The sequence below is a fragment of the Leptonychotes weddellii genome, chromosome 2, assembly GCF_054177405.1.
Source record: "Leptonychotes weddellii isolate Sample4059 chromosome 2, ASM5417740v2, whole genome shotgun sequence".
NCBI lineage: Eukaryota > Metazoa > Chordata > Mammalia > Carnivora > Phocidae > Leptonychotes > Leptonychotes weddellii.
This window is the reverse complement of record NC_138370.1, coordinates 118331664-118351209: the sequence shown is the minus strand read 5'-3', so window position 1 is coordinate 118351209 and position 19546 is coordinate 118331664. Positions and strand designations below refer to the sequence as shown.

General features: G+C 43.0%; 1 protein-coding gene across 4 annotated transcripts in view; it reads right to left on the bottom strand.

Moving 5' to 3' along the window:
* Positions 1 to 12365: 12365 nt before the first annotated feature.
* Positions 12366 to 19546, bottom strand: part of TMEM150C (transmembrane protein 150C) — a 74115-nt gene continuing 66934 nt past the window's right edge. For 3 of the 4 annotated variants that reach the window (XM_006745336.3, XM_081812254.1, XM_081812255.1), the window contains 2 exons: positions 16832 to 17009; positions 12366 to 14578 (listed from right to left, as the gene is read on the bottom strand). In XM_006745336.3, coding sequence (XP_006745399.1) covers positions 14370 to 14578; positions 16832 to 17009 — 387 coding nt within the window. In that variant the 3' untranslated portion in view covers positions 12366 to 14369. The other variant, XM_081812256.1, reaches the window with a different exon arrangement.

Below are 19546 nucleotides of genomic sequence, written 5' to 3'. Positions count from 1 at the left end.
GACTGAGAAGATAAGAACTTTATTTTAGTTTTTGCCTTAATCTTGTGTGTGTGTGTGTGTTTTAATGCAATGCCAGTGGAAAATTATTGACTATTATTTGAGTTATATATACATATATGATCTCATTGGGTATTATTTCATATGGATAGTAAGCATTCCTGTTATGAGTGGGGTTTCTTCGATTTTTGAGAATCTTACATTTGAGATACATAAAATAATGTTTGAAGGAGGCATGTTTCCTTAATCAAGAAAAGCTGTAATGAATCCTGGAGGAATAATTTTGGGGATGCCTTGAATACAAAAAAGTTTTGCAAATTTGAGAGGACAAGGAATATAAAAGACTTTATGTTGATAATTTTTATCTCCTAGTAACTAATTAAGAAGTCTGAGGACTATGAAAATGTAGAAGGATAGTAAAAGGGAAATGAGTTTAAGTAAATCTTGGAAATGGTAGTGTTTTGTAAATGATAAAGCCATAAATGGCAATAAAGTGATGAACTTCTTATGATTTTCGAAAAAGCTAATGAGAAGATGATAGGAAAGGTGTCTCTTAATGCCAACAAAGGAATAATAGGAAAAGTAAGGAAGAAATGAGAGAAAATTATGCACCAGGGCCTAGATTAGAAAGGAATTAGGGGTGCCTGGATGGCTCAGTCAACTAAGCTTCCGACTCTTGGTTTCAGCTCACGCCATGATCTCACTCAAGGTTGTGAGATTGAGCCCCACATTGGGCTCCACGCTGGAGCCTACTTAAAAAAAAAGAAAAAAGAAAAGGGAGGAAGGAATTAAAGAAAAAGGAGGGTGCTCAGTATGTGGCCCAAAGAGAATTGAGGTAGAGGTGTTGTTATAGTCTGTTTGGGCCGCTCTCACAAAATCCCAGAGACCTGGGTGGCTTATAAACAACAAAATTTTATTTCTCATGGTTCTGGAGGCTGGGAAGTCTGAGATCATGGTGCTGGCAAATTTACTGTCTGGTGAGAGCCCATTTCCTCACAGACCAAAGTCTTCTTTCTATAACCTCATATAGCGGAAGGGGCGAAGGAGTGTTCTTTGGGCTACTTTTATAAGGGCACTAATCCGGGGTGCTTGACTGGCTCAGTTGGTAGAGCATGCGACTCTTGATCTTGGGGTCCTGGGTTTGAGCCCCATGTTGGGCATAGAGATCACATTTAAAAATATATATATATATATATGTATGTATGTATGTATGTATATATGTATGTATGTATATACACACACACATATACATATACATATATATAGCACTAATCCCATTTATGAGGGTTCCACCAAAGGCCCCACCTCCAAATACCATCACCTTGGGGGTTAGATTTCAACATATGGATTTCAAGGGGTTCACAGAAATTCAGTCTACAGCAAGAGGCATTTCCTGTCCATGATGAAAAGGGTAACAGAAAAACATTTATTTACTTATTGAGAGGGAAAGAGAGAGAAGGGGGGAGGGGCAAAGGGAGAGGGAGAGAGAGAATCTATCCCCTGAGCTCCGAGCCCAGTGGGGGCTCGATCTCACGATCCTGAGATCAGACCTGAGCCAAAATCAAGAGACAGACCGGGCATCCCAAGACTAATTTATTTTAAGTAATTGAGAATAGATTCAGGAATAAAGAAAACGTTCCAATATCAAATTTCAGTTTGTCAAAGTGGGAGGTGAAAGGAAGGGAAAAAGAAGTTGAATATTTCTTAGACCCTAAGAAACTCATTCACAATTAAATGTTATAGAAAAGGATCTTAGGAAGAACTTGAGGTATAGATTGGTCAAGAGGAAGGAAAAATGCCTAGAAAGCAAGTAGTGAGCTAGGTGGTAAATGGAGAAAAATGCATGGTTCTTAGTAAGGGAAGGAGGAAAAAAATCTCACCCTCTGGAATTTCCAAAAAGAGATCAAAGGCATTAAATTTTCTCAGCATTTTGTTTGCAGAGAATATAGGGAAGAAAGGCTTCTTAAAACTGTGGCCTTTTTTATTCCTGTTTGTTAATCTACCTCAGTTGTGCTTTCTTACAATGGCACTGATTTCCAATCTTGGATCAAAACCCAAGTTGATTTCTTAAAGTTTTTCTTTTTTTTGAAAGATTTTATTTTTTTTATTTAAAAAAAAATTTTATTTATGAGAGAGAGCCGTGTGCGCACACACGCACACACAACACACAACACACACACGGGGGGTGGGGGTGGGGAGGGGCAGAGGGAGAGGGAGAAGGACAAGCAGGTTCCCCGCTGAGCAGGGAGCCTGACCCTGGGATCATGACCTGAGCGAAGGCAGATGCTTAACCAAATGAGCCACCCAGGTGCCTTAAAGGTTTTATTTTTAAGTAATTTCTGCAGTCAGTATGGGGCTCAAACTCACAACCCCCAACATCAAGAGTCGTGAGCCCTACCAACTGAACCAACCAAGCACCTCCAAAACCCAAATTGATTTCTTAGAAGGGGAGCCTCAGACAAAGGGGTTTCTCTGATCTTATCAGCATTTCTGGAGTAGCAGGGCTTCCTGTTTGGCCTTCTGGAAGACAAGCCTTAGTTGCTAACCTGAACTGATGTCCAGTTTGGAGTTGCACAAGGAAAGGTAAAGATTGAGAGCAGCTGGCGATTTGCTGAGATGGGTGCACAGCAGTGTTTGCCCAGCAGATGGTGCTGTTTCTCCAGAGACCTTATCAAGTGTGAGGCCACCAGATACAGCAGATGTAGCTAAGAGGTGGCCTTAGGAGAGAAAAATGAGTAAAGTTCATTATCCTTAAAAGCCTGTAGCATGATGTTGCAAGAGTCAGAGCGGTTTGGAAAAAATGGCAATAATCCTGAATAAAATCCAACCATTAATATTCCTCTTCCCCTTTATTCCCTAAGTCACATAAAAATAACAAAAACCCATTTTTGGATAGCCAGTTTTTCCAACTGCAGTATGAAAAAGGACTTGTTTTCAGGTTTAAAATTCCCATCAGGGGACGCCTGGGTGGCTCAGTCGTTAAGCATCTGCCTTCGGCTCAGATCATGATCCCAGGGTCCTGGGATCGAGCCCCGCGTCGGGCTCCCTGCTCAGCAGGAAGCCTGCTTCTCCCTCTCCCACTCTCCCAGCTTGCGTTCCCTCTCTCGCTGTGTCTCTGTCAAATAAATAAATAAAATCTTAAAAAAAATTCCCATCAGAGTACAGAGTTGAATATAGTATGTGCCAAATTTATTATCCCACTATTTGAGCCCCAGATGGCACGTTATTATCTTTAACCTAATATTTAAGAATCATTTTCAGTTTTTGCTAACACATTGGAGTAACCAGCAGGAGTAGAATTCACCTTCTTTGCCCAAGTCATTTAGATTTAGCCCAAGTCATTCATTCAAATATCGATGTTGAGGTATGTGTTTTTAAAAAAACCAAACAAACCATGTAACATGTCTTGTGTGTCTGTGTGTGCACATGCATAAAAGAAATCGGGGCAGCTGGGAGAAATCCTGGGGGCAAAATGTACAAACTGTTAACATTTGTTCTATTTAAGGGCATCTGTAATGAATTTGCTGTAAGGGGTCAAAGTCCTATCCTACTCTCCAGGTGCATACGTTCTTGGGGGAGGCAGTCAATAAACAGTGAACAACAACAACAAAGCCATGAGCTGTGGCCAAATAAGAAAAGTTTGTTGATAGAGAACCTGGACAGAGCTCTTAGTTTCCAACAGTAGAGAACAGCAAGGAGAGAGCCAGCAAAGGAGCTAGAAATGGTTTGGCACCAAGGGACGAAAACCAAGAGAGTGGGCAGGAGAGCCCAGTAAAGAAGAGGGTGCTTGGGTGTGTCTGATGCCGCCAAGAATTCAAGTAAGTTGTGAATGGCCGTGGCCCTTGGATGAGACAAGTGCAGTGTCTTCAGTGCTAGGAACAAAAGTTGAGGAGGGAAGGTGCGGCTAAAGGTTTATCAGTTTTGTTTGTATCCATTTTGTTTTCAAAGAACCAACTTGTAGTTTCATGGATTCTGTATTTTTATCTCCACTCTCTTCTTTCTTTCCTTCTGCTTGTTTTGCATTTAGTTTGTTCATCTAGTTCCTTCAGGGGGAAAGTTAGGTTATTGCCTTGAGATCTTTCTTCTTTTTCAATGTAGTCATAGCTTTAAATTTACCTCCCAGCCCTGCTCTCACGGCATCCTGTAGGTTTGGTATGTTGCGTTTTGTTTTCATCGTCTCAAAGTATTTTCTAATTTCCCTTGTGATTTCTTTTTAAACCATTGGTTGTTTAAGAGGGTGTTGTTTAGGTTCCACATATTTGTCAACTTTCTAAATTTCCTTCTGTTCATTGATTTCTCATTTCATGCCATTTACTTCGTGAACATACTTTGTATGATCTTTTAAAATGTATCAAGATTTGTTTTGTGGCCTGGCATATGGTCTGTACTGGAGAATGTTCTTTGTGCACTGAAGAAAAATGCATATTTGGCTGCTGTCGGGTAGAGGTCTGGAGGTGTTTGTTAAGGTCTGGTTGGTGGATAGTGTTGCTTCAGTCTTCTGTTGCCTCATTCATCTTCTCTCTAGTTGTTTAGTCCATTATTGAGGTGCAGAATACTGAGTGCTCCATCTATTATTGTTGAACCATTTGTCCCTTCAATTTTGTCTGGTAATAAGATACACATCCAGCTTACTCCCAGCCAGCTTTCCTCTCCCCCTGCTTATGTCGTGGTCCAAGTGACATCTTTGTACATTGTGCGCCCATCACCAGATTTAGAATTACTGCTCTGTGTTGTGTCTTTTTTTTTTTTTTTTTTTTAAGATTTTATTTATTTATTTGAGAGAGAGAGCACATGAGAGGGCCGAGGGTCAGAGGGAGAAGCAGGAGCCGGATGCGGGACTTCATTCTGGGACTCCAGGATCGTGACCTGAGCTGAAGGCAGTCGCTTAACCAACTGAGCCATCCAGGCGCCCTGTGTCATGTCTTTTAAATCAGGAGGAAAAAAAGGAGTTACAAACAAATATACCTTTTTTTAAAACTGACCTATTTGTATTAGTTTCCTAGGGCTTCAAAGAACAATTAATAGGGTGGCTTAAAGAAACAAATCTATTATCTCAGTTCTGGATGCCGGAAGTCTGAAATCAGGGTGTTGGCAGGGTCGGTTCCTTCTGGAAGCACTGAAGGAGAGCCTGCCATGCCTCTGAGCTTCTCATGACAGCCGACAAGCCTTAGCGTTACTTGGCTCATAGACACATTGCTGTAGCTCCACCTCCCATCTTCGTGAGCCATTCGCCCTCTTCCTCTCCATCTTCATGTGGCTGGCTCACAAGCACTGGGGTACGGTTGGATTAGGGGTCCACCCTACTCCAGCTCGACCTCATCTTAACTAATTACATCTGCAGTGAGCCTATTTCCAGTTAAGGTCACATTCAGAAGTATTGGGGATTAGGACTTCAATATATTTTGGGGGGGTGACAGTTCAACGCATAACACCGGGAAATGTCAGAGCTTTCCAAAGCCCTTACTTGCCAAAGCATCTCATTCTCTACTCTTTCCTCTCAAGCTTTTCCGTTCCTCGATTATTGCCCCAACTGTTACCCATTGCTCCAGGTAGCTGTGACTAACACATTTGCCTTTAAATGGTTTCGACACATGCCCGTCGGTAGCTCCCTTGGCACTGGCAGAATTCTTAGTTACCTAAGATAAAGGTGAACCCTTTGAGCCAGTCCTCCAAGGAGCCACCGAACAGGTTGCTATGGACTGAATTGGGTTTCTCGTGCCCCCCACTGCCACCTCTCTCAAATTTGTGTGTTGGGAAGCCCTCACCTCCCATGTAACTATTTGGAGATTTGGAGATTTGGGCTTTTAGGAGGTAAAGTTAAGTGAGGTTATAAGGGTGGGGTCCTAATCCAATCAGATTGATACCTGTATAAGAGGAAAAAGAGACACACCAGGGAGCCCTCACCAAAAATCAAATCAGCCAGAACCCCTGGACTTCTCAGCCTTCCAGAAGGGTGAGAAAACAAACTTCTGTTGTTTAAAACCGCTTGTCTGTGGTATTTTGTTATAGCAGCCCAGGCTGATTGATACATAGTTCAAAAGCGTAATTCCTAGTGAATGAGGCCCATTGTTGTCCTTCTGGTACTCTTTCCTGCACCAGAAATACAGGCTGTTACTTTCAAGGCCACCACTGAGCTGGGGGCCTGGCGTGGGACCAGTATAAGCTAAAACACCACAAAGTTCTCTGTTTTTACTGAGAGTCAGCTAGATTTTCTTGATTAAGCATCCCCCTGGTTGCTGCGAGCTTTTACTTAGTTTCCAGAATGCTGAAAGAGTTGATTTTGGCGGGTTTTGCCAGTGTGTATGTTGGTGTTTTGGAGGGTGTTTTCACTGCTGTCCTCCCACCTGCTCTTTTCACACTAGGACTTTGACTCTCCAGGCTAGGTTATAAAAAGGCTACAGCATCCATATCCTTTCTGCAGGAGCTGGGGTCGGGATACTTGCTCTGGGGAAGCCAGCTTCCATGCTGTGAAGGAGCCCAAATTCACTCAGGTGGAGAGACCAGGACGAGAGGAACTAGGGCCCCCAACTGACGGCCAGCCCTCAAGTCTGCCCGCTGAGACCCAGACCTCGAGGAGCAGAAACGGCTGTCTCTGCCATGCCTTGTCTGAATTTCTGACCCCCAGCCTCTGCGAGCATAGTAATGGTGATTTTATGCCGCTGCGTTTTCCGGTGATTGGTTGGGCAGCCACAGTAATTGGAACAGTCCCTGGTGGGTTAAATGGTGCTGAGCAGCGGACACACTTCTTCCTCCCTTCCAGTATAGCTGGGCTGTGAAAGGGCTATGCCAAAGCAGCAGTTAGGAGCGTCAAGATTATGGCATTCTTCACCCCTCCCTCCCTCCCTCCAGACAGCGGCATCTCTTGTTCTGCTAGACGTTGCAAGTGTCCCCATCTTCCCAAATGCCCAGGCCTGGAACCACAGAGTGTCTGATTTTTCCTTTCCCTTCACCCTCCTGACAGAGGCAACAAGTGATGCCCATTATCTTTTTCCTCGTGCCTCCACCAGTTTGTTCCTTCCTTCCCATCCCTAACAGAATTAGAGATATGATCTGGAAGTCCCCTGTAATTTGAGACCACTGTCTCCTACCAGGGCAATGCAAAAGGTGAGTCACCCAGTCTGTCTCTGGGGTACTGTTACTCCCTCACCCGACTTTGTTCCTGTGTTGGGTCCAAGCCCTTTTCCTCCAGCTCCTCTTAACTGTCCCTGGCTACGAAGCTAAATTTGGCTTACAGAAGTCTAGTGGTATTAGATATTATTCTAATATTGACTGTTAAATAAATCCCTTCGTGCTGCTTTCTCTGGAAATACTCATGCAACAGCTTACAGCTTTTTCTTTGTCCTGACCCAAACAGCATTTGTAGGGAGAGTTTTTGATGAGTTAAATTTAAAAATCTGAATATAGCCTACAGGGTCAGCTCAGCTTCTTACCATAAAAACATGAAAAAATGCAGTTTTCATGAGGTAAGGACCCAGTCATCCCTACTATTTTATTTTTGAAGCTACACGAGAGGAAGTCTGGTACTGACAGAGTTTGTAGAGGATTATTTCAGGCCCTATTTAGAACGTGGGTCTTTAACATGTACTAGTTACAGCAGACATTATAAGAAATGACCCTTTTTATAATGTAGAACTTCAAGACACACAAAGCTGTTTGCTATGGGAAGCAGGAGAACGATTGCATCCTCTGAAATCTCACTATATTACCATTGTTTCCTAAATAACTTGAATGTTGAGCAGCTCACATTTTTTTTGAGAGAGAGAGAGACTGTGCGAGCAGGGGGTGGCAGAGGGAGAGGGAGAGAATCCTCAGGCACTATGCCCAGTGCAGAGCTGATGCGGGGCTCCATCTCCCAGCCCTGCGATCATGACCTGATTCGAAATCAAGAGTTAGATGCTTAACCAGCTGAGCCACCCAGGTGCCCCAAGCAGCTCATATATAAGAGATTAAATCTTTAAAAAAGAGAGAAAAAAGGAAAAGCGGGCAGCTACCAGTCCTTTACTGTGAAAGTATTTATGAACCACTAAACTCTGTGCCGGGCACTGTTTAGTTGCCAGGTATGTGACAGACGTGGGTCCTTGGGCTCTCTAAGCAATGGAAATTGACAGGAGGCCAAAAGGGAATTCCAGGCAAGGCTTTTGTGAGGGCTTATGCACAAGGGATACAGCATAATGGGGAAGTGTCCTGCAGGCTGACTCTCAGACCAAAGGCCAGGGAGAGTTTTCAGGGGGGTTGAGGTGGGAGAGGGGGGACATCTAAGCATGTTGGGGTAGGGAGAGACAGGAGGTTGGCCGTGCGGGCACAGTGGACAGAACATGCTTCTACATGTATCGCCCGTCTCTCTTAACATGTCACCTCTCCACCCTGGGCATGATTTTTAGTATTTATAATGAGGAAGTAGGTGGAGGAAGTTCAGCACTGGGGTCCATCTTGGCACAGACTGGTTTGGTCCAGTCTTCATCAGTCTTTGTAGTCCCTCCTTTCAGTGAGCATCCTCCTTTCGCATTCCTGCAAGATAATACCATTCAAGGGGCAGAGAGTTTTAGCTATCGTAGAAGATGTACTACTCAAAGGGCAGAGCTCTGTGGGAATGCTGGGTTTGGGTGGTTAGGGTTGATGGGAACCGAGTCCAAGCCTTCCTCTGCCTCAGGTACAGAGCAGGCAAAAATCTCTGCCCTAAAAAAAGAAAAAAATCCCTGCCCTCATGGAGCTTGCATTTTTGGGGTAGAGGGAATGAGATAATGAACTAAGTAAAACGTGTAAGACAGTGTTCTGCATGTTAGAATTTTAACTAATCACAGGACCATGTTTACAAAATGCTGTTGAGCAAAATAAAGCTGGAAAGAGCAGTCATGCTGCGTTGCGCTTGAGGGGGTTGAGTTTTAGAGGTCAGGTAGGCCTCGGTAAGAAGGTAACTTTGAAGGAGGTAAAGAAGGTGAGATGTAAATGTCTGGGGGAAGATCGTCCAGGGTGGAGCTTTCAGCAAGTGCAAAAGTCCTGAGGTCAGAGCATGCTGGCTACTGGAGGAACCTAAAGAGGCAGAGAGAATGGAATAAAGAGAATGAAAGGTGGAGAGACAGGTCTTCTTGGCCTTTGCAGGGCATTTTAGTGCTTGGGGTTTTTAGCCTAAGTACAAGAGAAGCCATTGGAGGGTTTTAAGTAGGGGAGTGTTGATGATCTCATTTAGCTTTTAACAAGAGCATTTTGCTGTGTTGAGGACAGTCTGAAGGGAGCGAATGATGGAAGTGAGAGACCAGTTTTTGTAGGCTATTTCATAAGTCCATGAGAGATGGAAGTTACCTGGACCAGGGGGTAGCAGTGGATGGATTCTAGAATAATTTGAAGATAGGGCAGACTGGATTTGCTGGCAGATGTGGGGTGTGAGAGGAAGAGGAGATACTTTAAGATTACTTTAAGGTTTCAGTCTGAGCAACTGAAAGATGAGTTGTCCTTAACTTAGATGGGAAGACTCTGGGAGGAATGAGTCTAAAGATTAGGACTTACTGTACTTGACATGACAAGTGGAGAGGTCACAAGTTAGTTGAATATCCAGGAGAAAAGTCTGAGCCGGTGAATTGGGAGAGGTCTGCATGTGGCAGCATTTAAAAGAAGAAGACTGGATGAAGTCACCAGCAGAGTGGATGTAGATAGGAAAGGAAGAGTTCCAAGGACGGAGGCATGGGACACTCCAATGTGAAGATGTCAGGGAGAAGGCCCAGCAAAGGATGCAGAAGCATGGACAGTGAAGCAGGAAATGAATTAAGAGGGAATGATCTCTGGAAAGTGAAGAAAACGTTTTAAGCAGAGAAGGGGGAGGGATTGATCAAATTGCTAAGTAGTGCTTATGGGTCTAGATAAGGTTGTAAAAGAACTAACCATCGTATATATTATCACGATGTCTCTGGAGAATGAGTAAAGCAGTTCCACGAAGTGGCAGAAGTAAGAGCTCCAATGATTAGGCTGGGTTCAAGAGAAAATTAGAGAGGGACTGGAGACAGCAAATAGGGACTTTTAAAAAATCTTTTCAAAGTAATCTCTACATCCACCATGGGGCTTGAACTCATGACCCTGAGATCAAGAGTCGCATGCTCTACTGACTGAGCCAGCTAGGTGCCTGGGGACTTTTTTTTCTAAGATAGGAGAAATAAAAGCATATTTTATGCTGATGAAAAGACCTTTGCTTTTCCAGTGAGGGACCTAGCCTTGTCACGCACGCTCCCTTCTTTGGACTTCATATTTGGGTATTTGCTGTTTGTTGGAGCCCTCATAATAGGGAATCTGAACTGATAGGAAGCTGAGGATTGTGAAATCCAGCTTCTTTCATATGCAGAATGCTTCTCTTCCCCCAAACTGTTGATCCCCATTGCTCTGGGGAAACAATGTAGATGTGGTCAAGATGTTCCGTGGAATTGCATTTCTCTCATTTATTATTTGCATGGTTCTTCATATGGTGATTTGGTGCTCTATCTCAACTCCATAGATCACACCTTTCCCCAATTTCTTTAGGATGATGGTTCTTCACTGATTCTTCATTACTCCTGCTTCAAAGGAATGACAGTGACCAAAGAAGTCTTAAAAACTTAATGTGAACCCTGTGGCAGTCATAGGCTGTTCACAAAAATGTTCCTCCCATCTGGCTGCATGGTGGGAGCATGGCTCTCAGATAAGACTGTGCAATGTGTCCTAACCAATGAAATGTAAGCTACGTGATGTTTGTCACTTCTAGTAGAATCGTCGAGAACCAGTGCTCTGTCGGCAACAGCGGCGAAGCATATGTGGGGATGAAGCCTCTGTCAGCCGGGGTCCGAGTTATAGCACTGAGCACGGTCCCCTTACCAACCCTGGATAGACCTCTCGTATGAGAAGTGAACTTAAGTTTTATTCCTTTTATTTTGGGACAGCAAAACCCAACGTACCCCAAATGACACAATGCCTAAGCAAAAATGAACTGATGTTCCAGTCTCCATTATAACCAGCAGATGACCAAGTCTAGGATATGAAAGTTTCACTTTCCCACACCAGGGGCAAAGAAGACCCAGTAACAGGTGGTCAAACTTCACCCACAGTCAGTTCTCCATTCAGTAGAAAACGATGGAACCTTTAAAATGTTAACGTTGTTTTAGAGATATTGCTCTCCTAACTAGGAGGAGAACTTTTCTTCAAGAGACCTAGTTGGACTACCAAAATGAAGTTTAGTTCATTTCAAACTTTGTTCTCTGGGCCGTCTGCATTAGATCCTCCGGGCATACTCATTCCAAACACAGAGTCCCTGGTTTTGGCCTCTGAGAAGAATCCTGTGGTTCTTAACTCCTAGGAAGTACTATAATCTTGATCTTGATTTATATATGTGGCCTAAAACAAAAATATATTTGGTCTTTGTCCTAGGTTCCTGCCACAGAGCTGCTAAAACTCTTCAAATTTCCCTAGTGGTAGAATTGACTTGTGTTATTCATAGTAAGCCCGATTTTATGCTAATGAGGTCACTTAGGGAGGGGGCTCCCAGATAGCCTCAGGATTGAGCTGGTCACCAGAAAGACCAAGGGATTAGACCTCTTGACCAATCTCCAGAAGCAGATGTGGGGGAGGGTGCTGGAAATTGAGCTCTGTAAACTCTTGCACAGAGAGATTCAGAGAGCTTCTGGGATGGTGAACACATGGAATTGTTGGGAGGATGGCATACCTCTGCATCCCTCCCCTTCCTTGCCCTATCTGACTCTTTCATTTGGTTGTTCTTGAGTTATATCCTTTATAATAAGCAGGCGCATGGAAGTAGTGTTTTCTGGAGTTCCTGGAGCCATTCTAGCAAATTATCTAACTTAAAAGAGAAGGGAGTTGTGGGACCCCCCCCTTCCCTACCAATTGAATAACCAAGTTGGAAAGAAGTGTGGGTAACCTGGGACCCAGTACTTGGGACTAGCATCTGAAGTGAGTGAGGGCAGTCTTGTGGGACTGACAGTAACTCTGGGTAGTGTTAGAATTGAACTGAATTGTAGGACATCCAGTTGGTGTCCAGAGAATCAGAGAATTGGCTGTGGGTATTGGAAAACACGCTAGAAATATGCTACCAATATAACACTGAGGTATATTTTCTGGTTTGTTTTTTTTTTAAGATTTTATTTATTTATTTGAAAGCGAGAGAGCACGAGAGTGGGGAGGGGCAGAAGGGGAAGGAGAAGCAGACTCCCCGCTGAGCAGGGAGCCTGACACGGGACTCGATCCCAGGACCCCGGGATCATAACCTGAGCCGAAGGCTGACGCTTAACTGACTGAGCCACCCGGGCGCCCCACTGAAGTATATTTTCAACAGAATGTCTGATGGACTTTAGTATCAGTATCACAGAAGAAATGTTAGTGTAAGAGACAAATCATAATTCTGCATAAAAGAATTTTATTTAGTGGTCAGATCCCAATGAATAATGCCAGTCATTGCTTGATTCTGCTAAACTGTGCTATTTAGATATACTCTTAAGAAAGTGTACAGTGCATCACCAAAAGCTGTTTAATTTGGATTGTGTAGAGTAAAAGAAAACTTCATAAATCTTTGTTTTCTGATAAAATTTTTAAAATATAAAAATGAAAAAACAAACCCAAAAGCAGTATTCAAAAATAATAAATGTCACCTTGGACTATTTACAGTAAGATGCCTTTTTCCTAGGAGAATGCTCTCTGCTTGATTCTTTTCCTCACATTTCACCTATCACTCATAGGTGTTCTCACCCCAACCTGATCCTTCTCTAGGATTCTTTCCATTCCTGTCTTGCTTGAAACAGTCACCTGTTCTCTCATCTTTGAATCTTTCTCTGATACTCCTTTCTCCTACGCTTAAATTACCAGTAACTCTATTTAACAACATTTGTTGAGCACCTCTACGTGCCAGGCACTGTGCTGGGAGGCAGAGAGAAATACAGAGATGAAAAGTCATGGATGGACCCCTTCCTCAAGAATCTGAGTTTGGGTTGAATTAAAAAACAATGTTTTTCACATTATATTCCATGAGATCCCAGGCTCCTGTGAAGTACATTTGGGGACTTCTTGAAACAGTGCACTCATGGAGGCTCTGTCAACGTGGCCCACTCCAGGGCATTTTGAACTCGGAATTCTGCTCTTTATGAAGCACAGCCTCAAAAGCCTAGGCCTATGGTTTGCGTTCTAAACTCTTCGTGGGTGAAACGTGTATGTTGGGCAGTAAGGGATCAGCCATGCCAGTTGGTTTGGGGGAAGGGTGATTTGTTTAGTTGGTTTCTACAAATTCCAAGTATGAAAAAGCCCTTAAACCCCCCCCCCCACCACCAAATACTAAATTTGAGCTATAGATACATATTAAGTAGCTCTCCCTTGATCTGGACTTAAAACAAGATGCTCTAAGACTCCTTTTGTAAATGTCCAGCAGGAGCTCTTATTACCTCCACAAATATTTCTTTGTGCTTTTCTGTGAACATTTTCTTAGCTTTGAACATAAAAGCAGCAAATGAAGCCTGCAGGTCACCTTTTTTTTTTTTTTTTTTTTTTTTTTTTTTTGCTTTTATCATGGTTGAACCCAAAACAAGCTCAGCTCTTGCATTTGGCCTACATCTTCTTTGTCCATGAGGTCTTGAGAGACCCATGGTGTTACTTAAAGAAAAAAAGAAGGCAAACTATGAAATATAAAACAAAAGCCATACATAGCATACTATGGAAGCAAAAACGAAACCATACCCTCACTGCCCCCATCTTGTTCCATGCCTGGCAGACCACGTCCCTACGAATATTCACATTTGGAAATATTTCTCAGTCACGGTAAAGTCCAAATCGTGGTGGTGGGCTTGTAGCATATTCCTCTCATTGACTCCAAACAGCTGACCACTGAACAGTGATGAAGGGAGTTTTTATGGGGAAGTTCTTGATGATACTCAGTCCATTCAATAGTATTAGTGCCAGATTCAGAACTTCCTCCTGAGCTGGTTCCAAGCCCTTTGGATCTGAAGGCAACTTTGGGAGTTGGCATTATTCCCATGTTACATTTGGCCCGCCCTACTCTGTGGTAGGGTGATCACAATGTCTGAAATACGTGAAGAGAATGAGAAGAGCAGGGAGTACTGGGGGGGGAGAGGGAAAAGAGAAGTGATCATGCACAAGCTTCTTGCTCTGTCGTGCATATATTTTCAGTGTAACAGCATGTATTTCGACACATAAGGGCTTGTGCTTTTTCGTTAAAGAAGTAACTTGCCCTGAAAAGCTCATTTGGCAAATGTGGCCATGAACGTGTGTGTGTGTGTGTGTGTGTGTGTGTGTGTGTGTAAAATTTGTGATGAGGTTATGGACCAAGTCCTGTGGGTGCGTCCTGGCTCCTTCTCCCAGCACACCCACCTCACAGGCAAGGAAAAGCTGATAGGTTACACCTGGTCGGTTTGATATTCAGAAGCTTCGGACAGGCTTTCCGAGAAGCTTAGGAAATTCTCCTGGTACTCAGAGCAAACAATCTCGTAACGGTAATGCCGGAACTCCACAGCCAAGGTGCCAAAATAAGACAGGAAGCACATGACCAGACCCCACTGGACCCTGGCTGCGTACATGTGGATGCCTTGGGCCATGAGGATGAAATCTGGGGAGCAGCAGTCAAGGAAAGTACCCCCATCAGCCTCATTAAAACTGGGCTTTTTTCTGGACAGGGACAGGCTACAAGAAAAGGCTCACTCCCCGCCCCCCCCATCAGCAGAACTTAGCTTGACAGCTTGCTGAACACACGACTTGCATGAATAATCCGAAGTCCATTACTGAGCTCTTCCTTTGTGCCAGACATCCGTCTAGGTGCTTGCGTGGAAAATCTAACTTAATCCCCACAGCAATCCTATTATCATCAGTTCATTTAAAAGTAGGGAAACTGAGTCCAGATGGTTAAGTAACTTGCCTGAGGTCACCGAGGTGTTAACTGGTAGAGCCGGAATTCAAATACAAGGACTCGGACTCCCGGGCCAGGCGTGCAGCTGTACCGCTGCCTAATAATCTGTGAGATTAGCAAGAGGATTAAAATTCCCCCCAAAATTAGTTGGCCAGAAAAAGAAATCTCCCTTTAAAAAATCACTGCAAGTGACTGGATTCATAATCACCTTTCTATCTGCAGAAACAATTTTGAACATATCAAATCACTAATCACCTACATCGAAGCTTTGTCTCTACGGTGCTAATACCGTGTAAGCGGCCCCTCCTCCTTTTCTGCTAGTTTTCACTATTAAAACAACAAATGAGACTCCTATGCCTGAATCTCTATGGAGTGTACACGCACACACACCAGTATACAGGCGGTAGGAGCTGGGAAGGAGAATGTTTCAAAGCATGCTTTAGTAAGAAGCCAAGAGGCCAAGGTCTAAATACATTTTTAAAGAAAAATCAGAAATGCTCCCTTGGAATTAGCTCTATCTTCAGAACTTACACTTAAAATCTTGGGAAATTTTCAGAGAGCAAAAGAATACGGTGAAACTACTTCAGCCAGACTCTGCTGTCCTGAGAAGGCCTGGATCTGTTCACCTGGGAACCAAGGCAGGGTTCCAAATGTTCAGGAACAACACAGGTCAGGATTGTTTGGTATAAGCTGAAAACGCAAAATAAAGTCTGTACATACTCTTCTGACTGAGGGCTCGAAATAATGGCAAAGCAATATTATTAAGTTAGTGGGGAAGGGATAAATCTTCAAATCTCATACCAGAATTCTGACCTTTTTACTCATAAAATATTTTATCAAGTGGCTAGCCATAAGCACGAGTTTTGGCTTGATTCTCCAGTCCTTAATTGTTCTCTAAGGTGCTGCAGAACTTCAAAAAACCAGTCACATGGTTGGCAGTTAGGAAAGAAGAAATAAAGACTCCAAAGACTCCAGTAACTACAGGACATCTCTGAACCACAAACGTTTTCATATTTTAAAGCCACTTTCCCTAAGGCGAAAGGGTGTGGTGGTGAAGAGTTCAAACTGTGCCTGAGTTTAAGTCGAGATCGCTGCATACAGAGTGTGATCTTGGGTAAATTATCTCTGTCCTTACTATTCTTGTTAAAGGAGGATTAAAAGAGTTGATCCATTTAAAGTGCTTAGAATAATGCCTAGCACATGATAAGAGCCTAATAAATGTTGGCGATTACGTGCCCGAAGATGTAATGGGGTTAGCTATACATTCTACCACCTAGGAACCTTATTCCCTTCCTCTCTGGTTTCTGAGGAGAACCTATTGGAGTGAGCACTTAAGATCACTCTGCCCCACAGAACAAGTGGCTGATCTGATTGGTCGCACTGGAACTGGCCGGCTTCTATTGGGCCACGCTACCGGTAGGTGGGGTCACCGTGCTCCCTCCCGGGCTAGTCTCCTGGGATGTGTTTGGGGTTAAGCTTTTCCTGGTTTCTCTGCTTGTTACTGAGTGGATAAGTTGAAGTCCAAGGTGTGACACAGGAGGCCTGCCACGTTCTCCTCTGCAAATTAAACGAAATAACAGGGCCATTAATAAAGTCACAAATTAACTTTTTTTTTAAGATGTAAGGGAAAAACAATCCCCACTTTCGTTATGCATCTTCGTTATGCTTTTCATCAAGGGAAACTTTTACATCATTAATGATAAGGAACACCACCTACAGATAGAAACAATTTTGAGAAGGCAGAGCTTGTTTTATTTTTAGTTCTCCATCTCCTCTTTGGCATAAAAAAGAGGCCTGAGAGTTTTTGTTTTTATATCCATTACTGTTGTCTTTTGTCTAAGATTCTGAGATAATCTGACCAATATCCTAACCAATTGAAAATGGCGATTTTCTCATCTACGTATCTGGGTTTTACTCTCACTGTCAAAGCACCTTCTTTTCACATTCAAAGGATACAGAGGACCACACAGAGAGTGATGGATGCTGAGAGAATAACTCGTGGAATTCCAACTTTCCGTCCTTCATTCTTGATGTTGACTTTGAGCGTCAGTGCAGCCTGGATCCAGCAGGTCAACGTGCCAAATCCAAAGGTCAAGGAAGTTCCGACATTGTGGATTTCTTCATCATTCGTGAGCTAAGGGATGAACAGATAATGACAAGGAGGCCCATTTAGAAAAGACATGATGGCCAATGGAACACCTGAGGGAGAAAGAAATAGGTAAAGTGATGTCTCAATAATGGGATAATAGATTTTGGAAAGAGTGGAGTCCTTCATCTTCACTGGCTCTTTGTGTCTGTTCTCAAATGGTCTGAACTCTGAGGGGGGAAGAAAGGAAATAGTACCCCTAGACCTCAAAATATTTGTTTAGAATAACCCACTCAGGCAGGGGTAATCTATCCTTGAATTTATTTTCCAGAAAAGTGTAGAAAAGCAAAAGAAAAACAGTTACACCAAAAAGAGAAATGTCAGTTTCTACAAACATACACCCCAAACTTTGTTTTCCAGAGTAAGAAATGAGACCCGGGATCTGCCTGTGTATTTAGTGATCGAAGAGGATATACTCTAAGCGGGTCAAGATTTTACTGACATAGACAGCTAACAACACTTACTCCTACAAAACTGGACTGTGTAATGTGACCAATTCATTGTTAATGGGATTTTGTTGAATTTTCCTTTTATAATAAGAAAATTGTCACCTAAAAGCTTTTTCCATATTTGTAGATCCATTAAAGGACATTAGTGTTTGAAGATTCCTGGTCAAGGCTTTTATAGAGTTAATAGGTTACAGGAGACCCATTTGGGTTATTTCATTTGAGGGTTAAAGACGTAACTCCAAATCATTGCCTACTGATGTCAAAAATATACTGGTCACTTTTTTTTTGATATAGTGGTCACGGGGCGCCTGGGTGGCTCAGTCGGTTGAATGTCTGCCTTCCGCTCAGGTCATGATCTCAGGATCCTGGGACTGAGCTCCGTGTCAGGCTCCCTGCTCAGCGGGGAGTCTGCTTCTTCCTCTCCCTCTGCCCCCTGCTTGTGCTCACTCGCTCTCTCTCTGTCTCAAATAAATAATCTTTAAAAAAAATAATATACTAGTCCCTTAAAACATCTTTAGCAATTATATATATTTTTAATTACACATATAAGAAAATAAAATCTATAGTTGAAGAGACGGCTCTTACAACATAGTAAAATATTTTTTTGAATTGCCATTGTCTTCAGATGTTTTATTGTTTGACATTGCTGTGAGAATAATGGTTGCATCAAATCAATATTGCTTTCCTTTTACAATTTTTTCTATTGTTTTTGGCTGTAGTATTTTTTCCTCTTTGGAAGAAGCCACTTTTTTTTTCTCTCTTAGCTCAAAAGACATATTTTCAAATCTTTATTTATTTACATATTTTTTAATGCGGAGGACACCTGTATTTATTTATTTATTTATTCATTTATTTTTGAAGATTTTATTTATTTGTCAGAGAGAGAGCGAGAGCACGAGGGGCGGGTGAGGGCAGAGGGAGAAGCCGACTCCCCGCTGAGCAAGGATCCCGATTCAGGACTCCATCCCAGGACCCTGAGATCATGACCTGAGCTGAAGGCAGATGCTTAACCCACTGAGCCACCCAGGCACCCCAAATCTTACTTTAAATAACATTTCCTCAAATACAATTTTACTTCTAGGCAATTGGTTTTCCATGTTATATACACAGTCCATTCATTTATTATTTTAAACTTAATTTAAAAAATAGATTATATAATTACATGGTTCAAACTTTAAAAAATTATAGAGTACAGATGGAAAAGTCTGTCTCCCATCCCATACGCTAGCTACTTGGTTTCTTCACAGGCAACTAATTTGTTGTTTCCTTTGTATTCTCTGTAGATATTCCAGAAAGTGTTCTTCGTATGTCGTGTCATCATTCATGGTTTTGAGTATTTGTGGTTCACCAAAACAACCCAATCTCTGGACTTTAGGAAAGACCAAAAGGTCTACCCAGTAACTTCCATCCAGGCCCTGGTTTTTATAGAATTAATAGGTTAATAGGTTTATAAACAGCCCCTACAGCACAAGCAGGCAGCAGCCACTCAGTAAGTCTGGCTTGATAGGGGATGGGCCCTAGAGTAGTAAAAGAACGAGTGGGACTGCCAATCTGTCAAACGACCCATCGATTCAAAAGTAACTATTCCGTTGCTCCTCTGTGCCAGGCGAAGTGCTGGGGAATGAGTTTTCCTGGTGTAATGAATTACCGGGACTGAGGGGTGGAACGAGAGACAGTTTTAGAAAATCCACTACCCTATATTTTTAAATGCCTCTGCCATTTGGATTTCACTCCACAGATGGGGAGAGGTGTCAGGCTGGAGGAAGTTTCTCACCAAGATATAAAGCAGAGGTTGGAGGACACTGGGAAGGGAACGAGCCATGGGCAATCAGACAACCACTGTTCCAGTGCGGGGGGGCTCCTCGTCTGTCTTACAAATGGAGTCGTTCGAGTCCAGAGGTGGATGATGGTCTTGGCAAGGGAATTTTTTTTTTTAAGTAGGCTCCATGCCCAGCGTGGAGCCCAGCACGGGGCCGGAATTCATGACCCTGAGATCAACACCTGAGCTGAGATTGAGAGCCAGATGCTCAACCAACTGAGCCACCCCTAGGGAAATGATTCTTTTTTTTTTTTTTT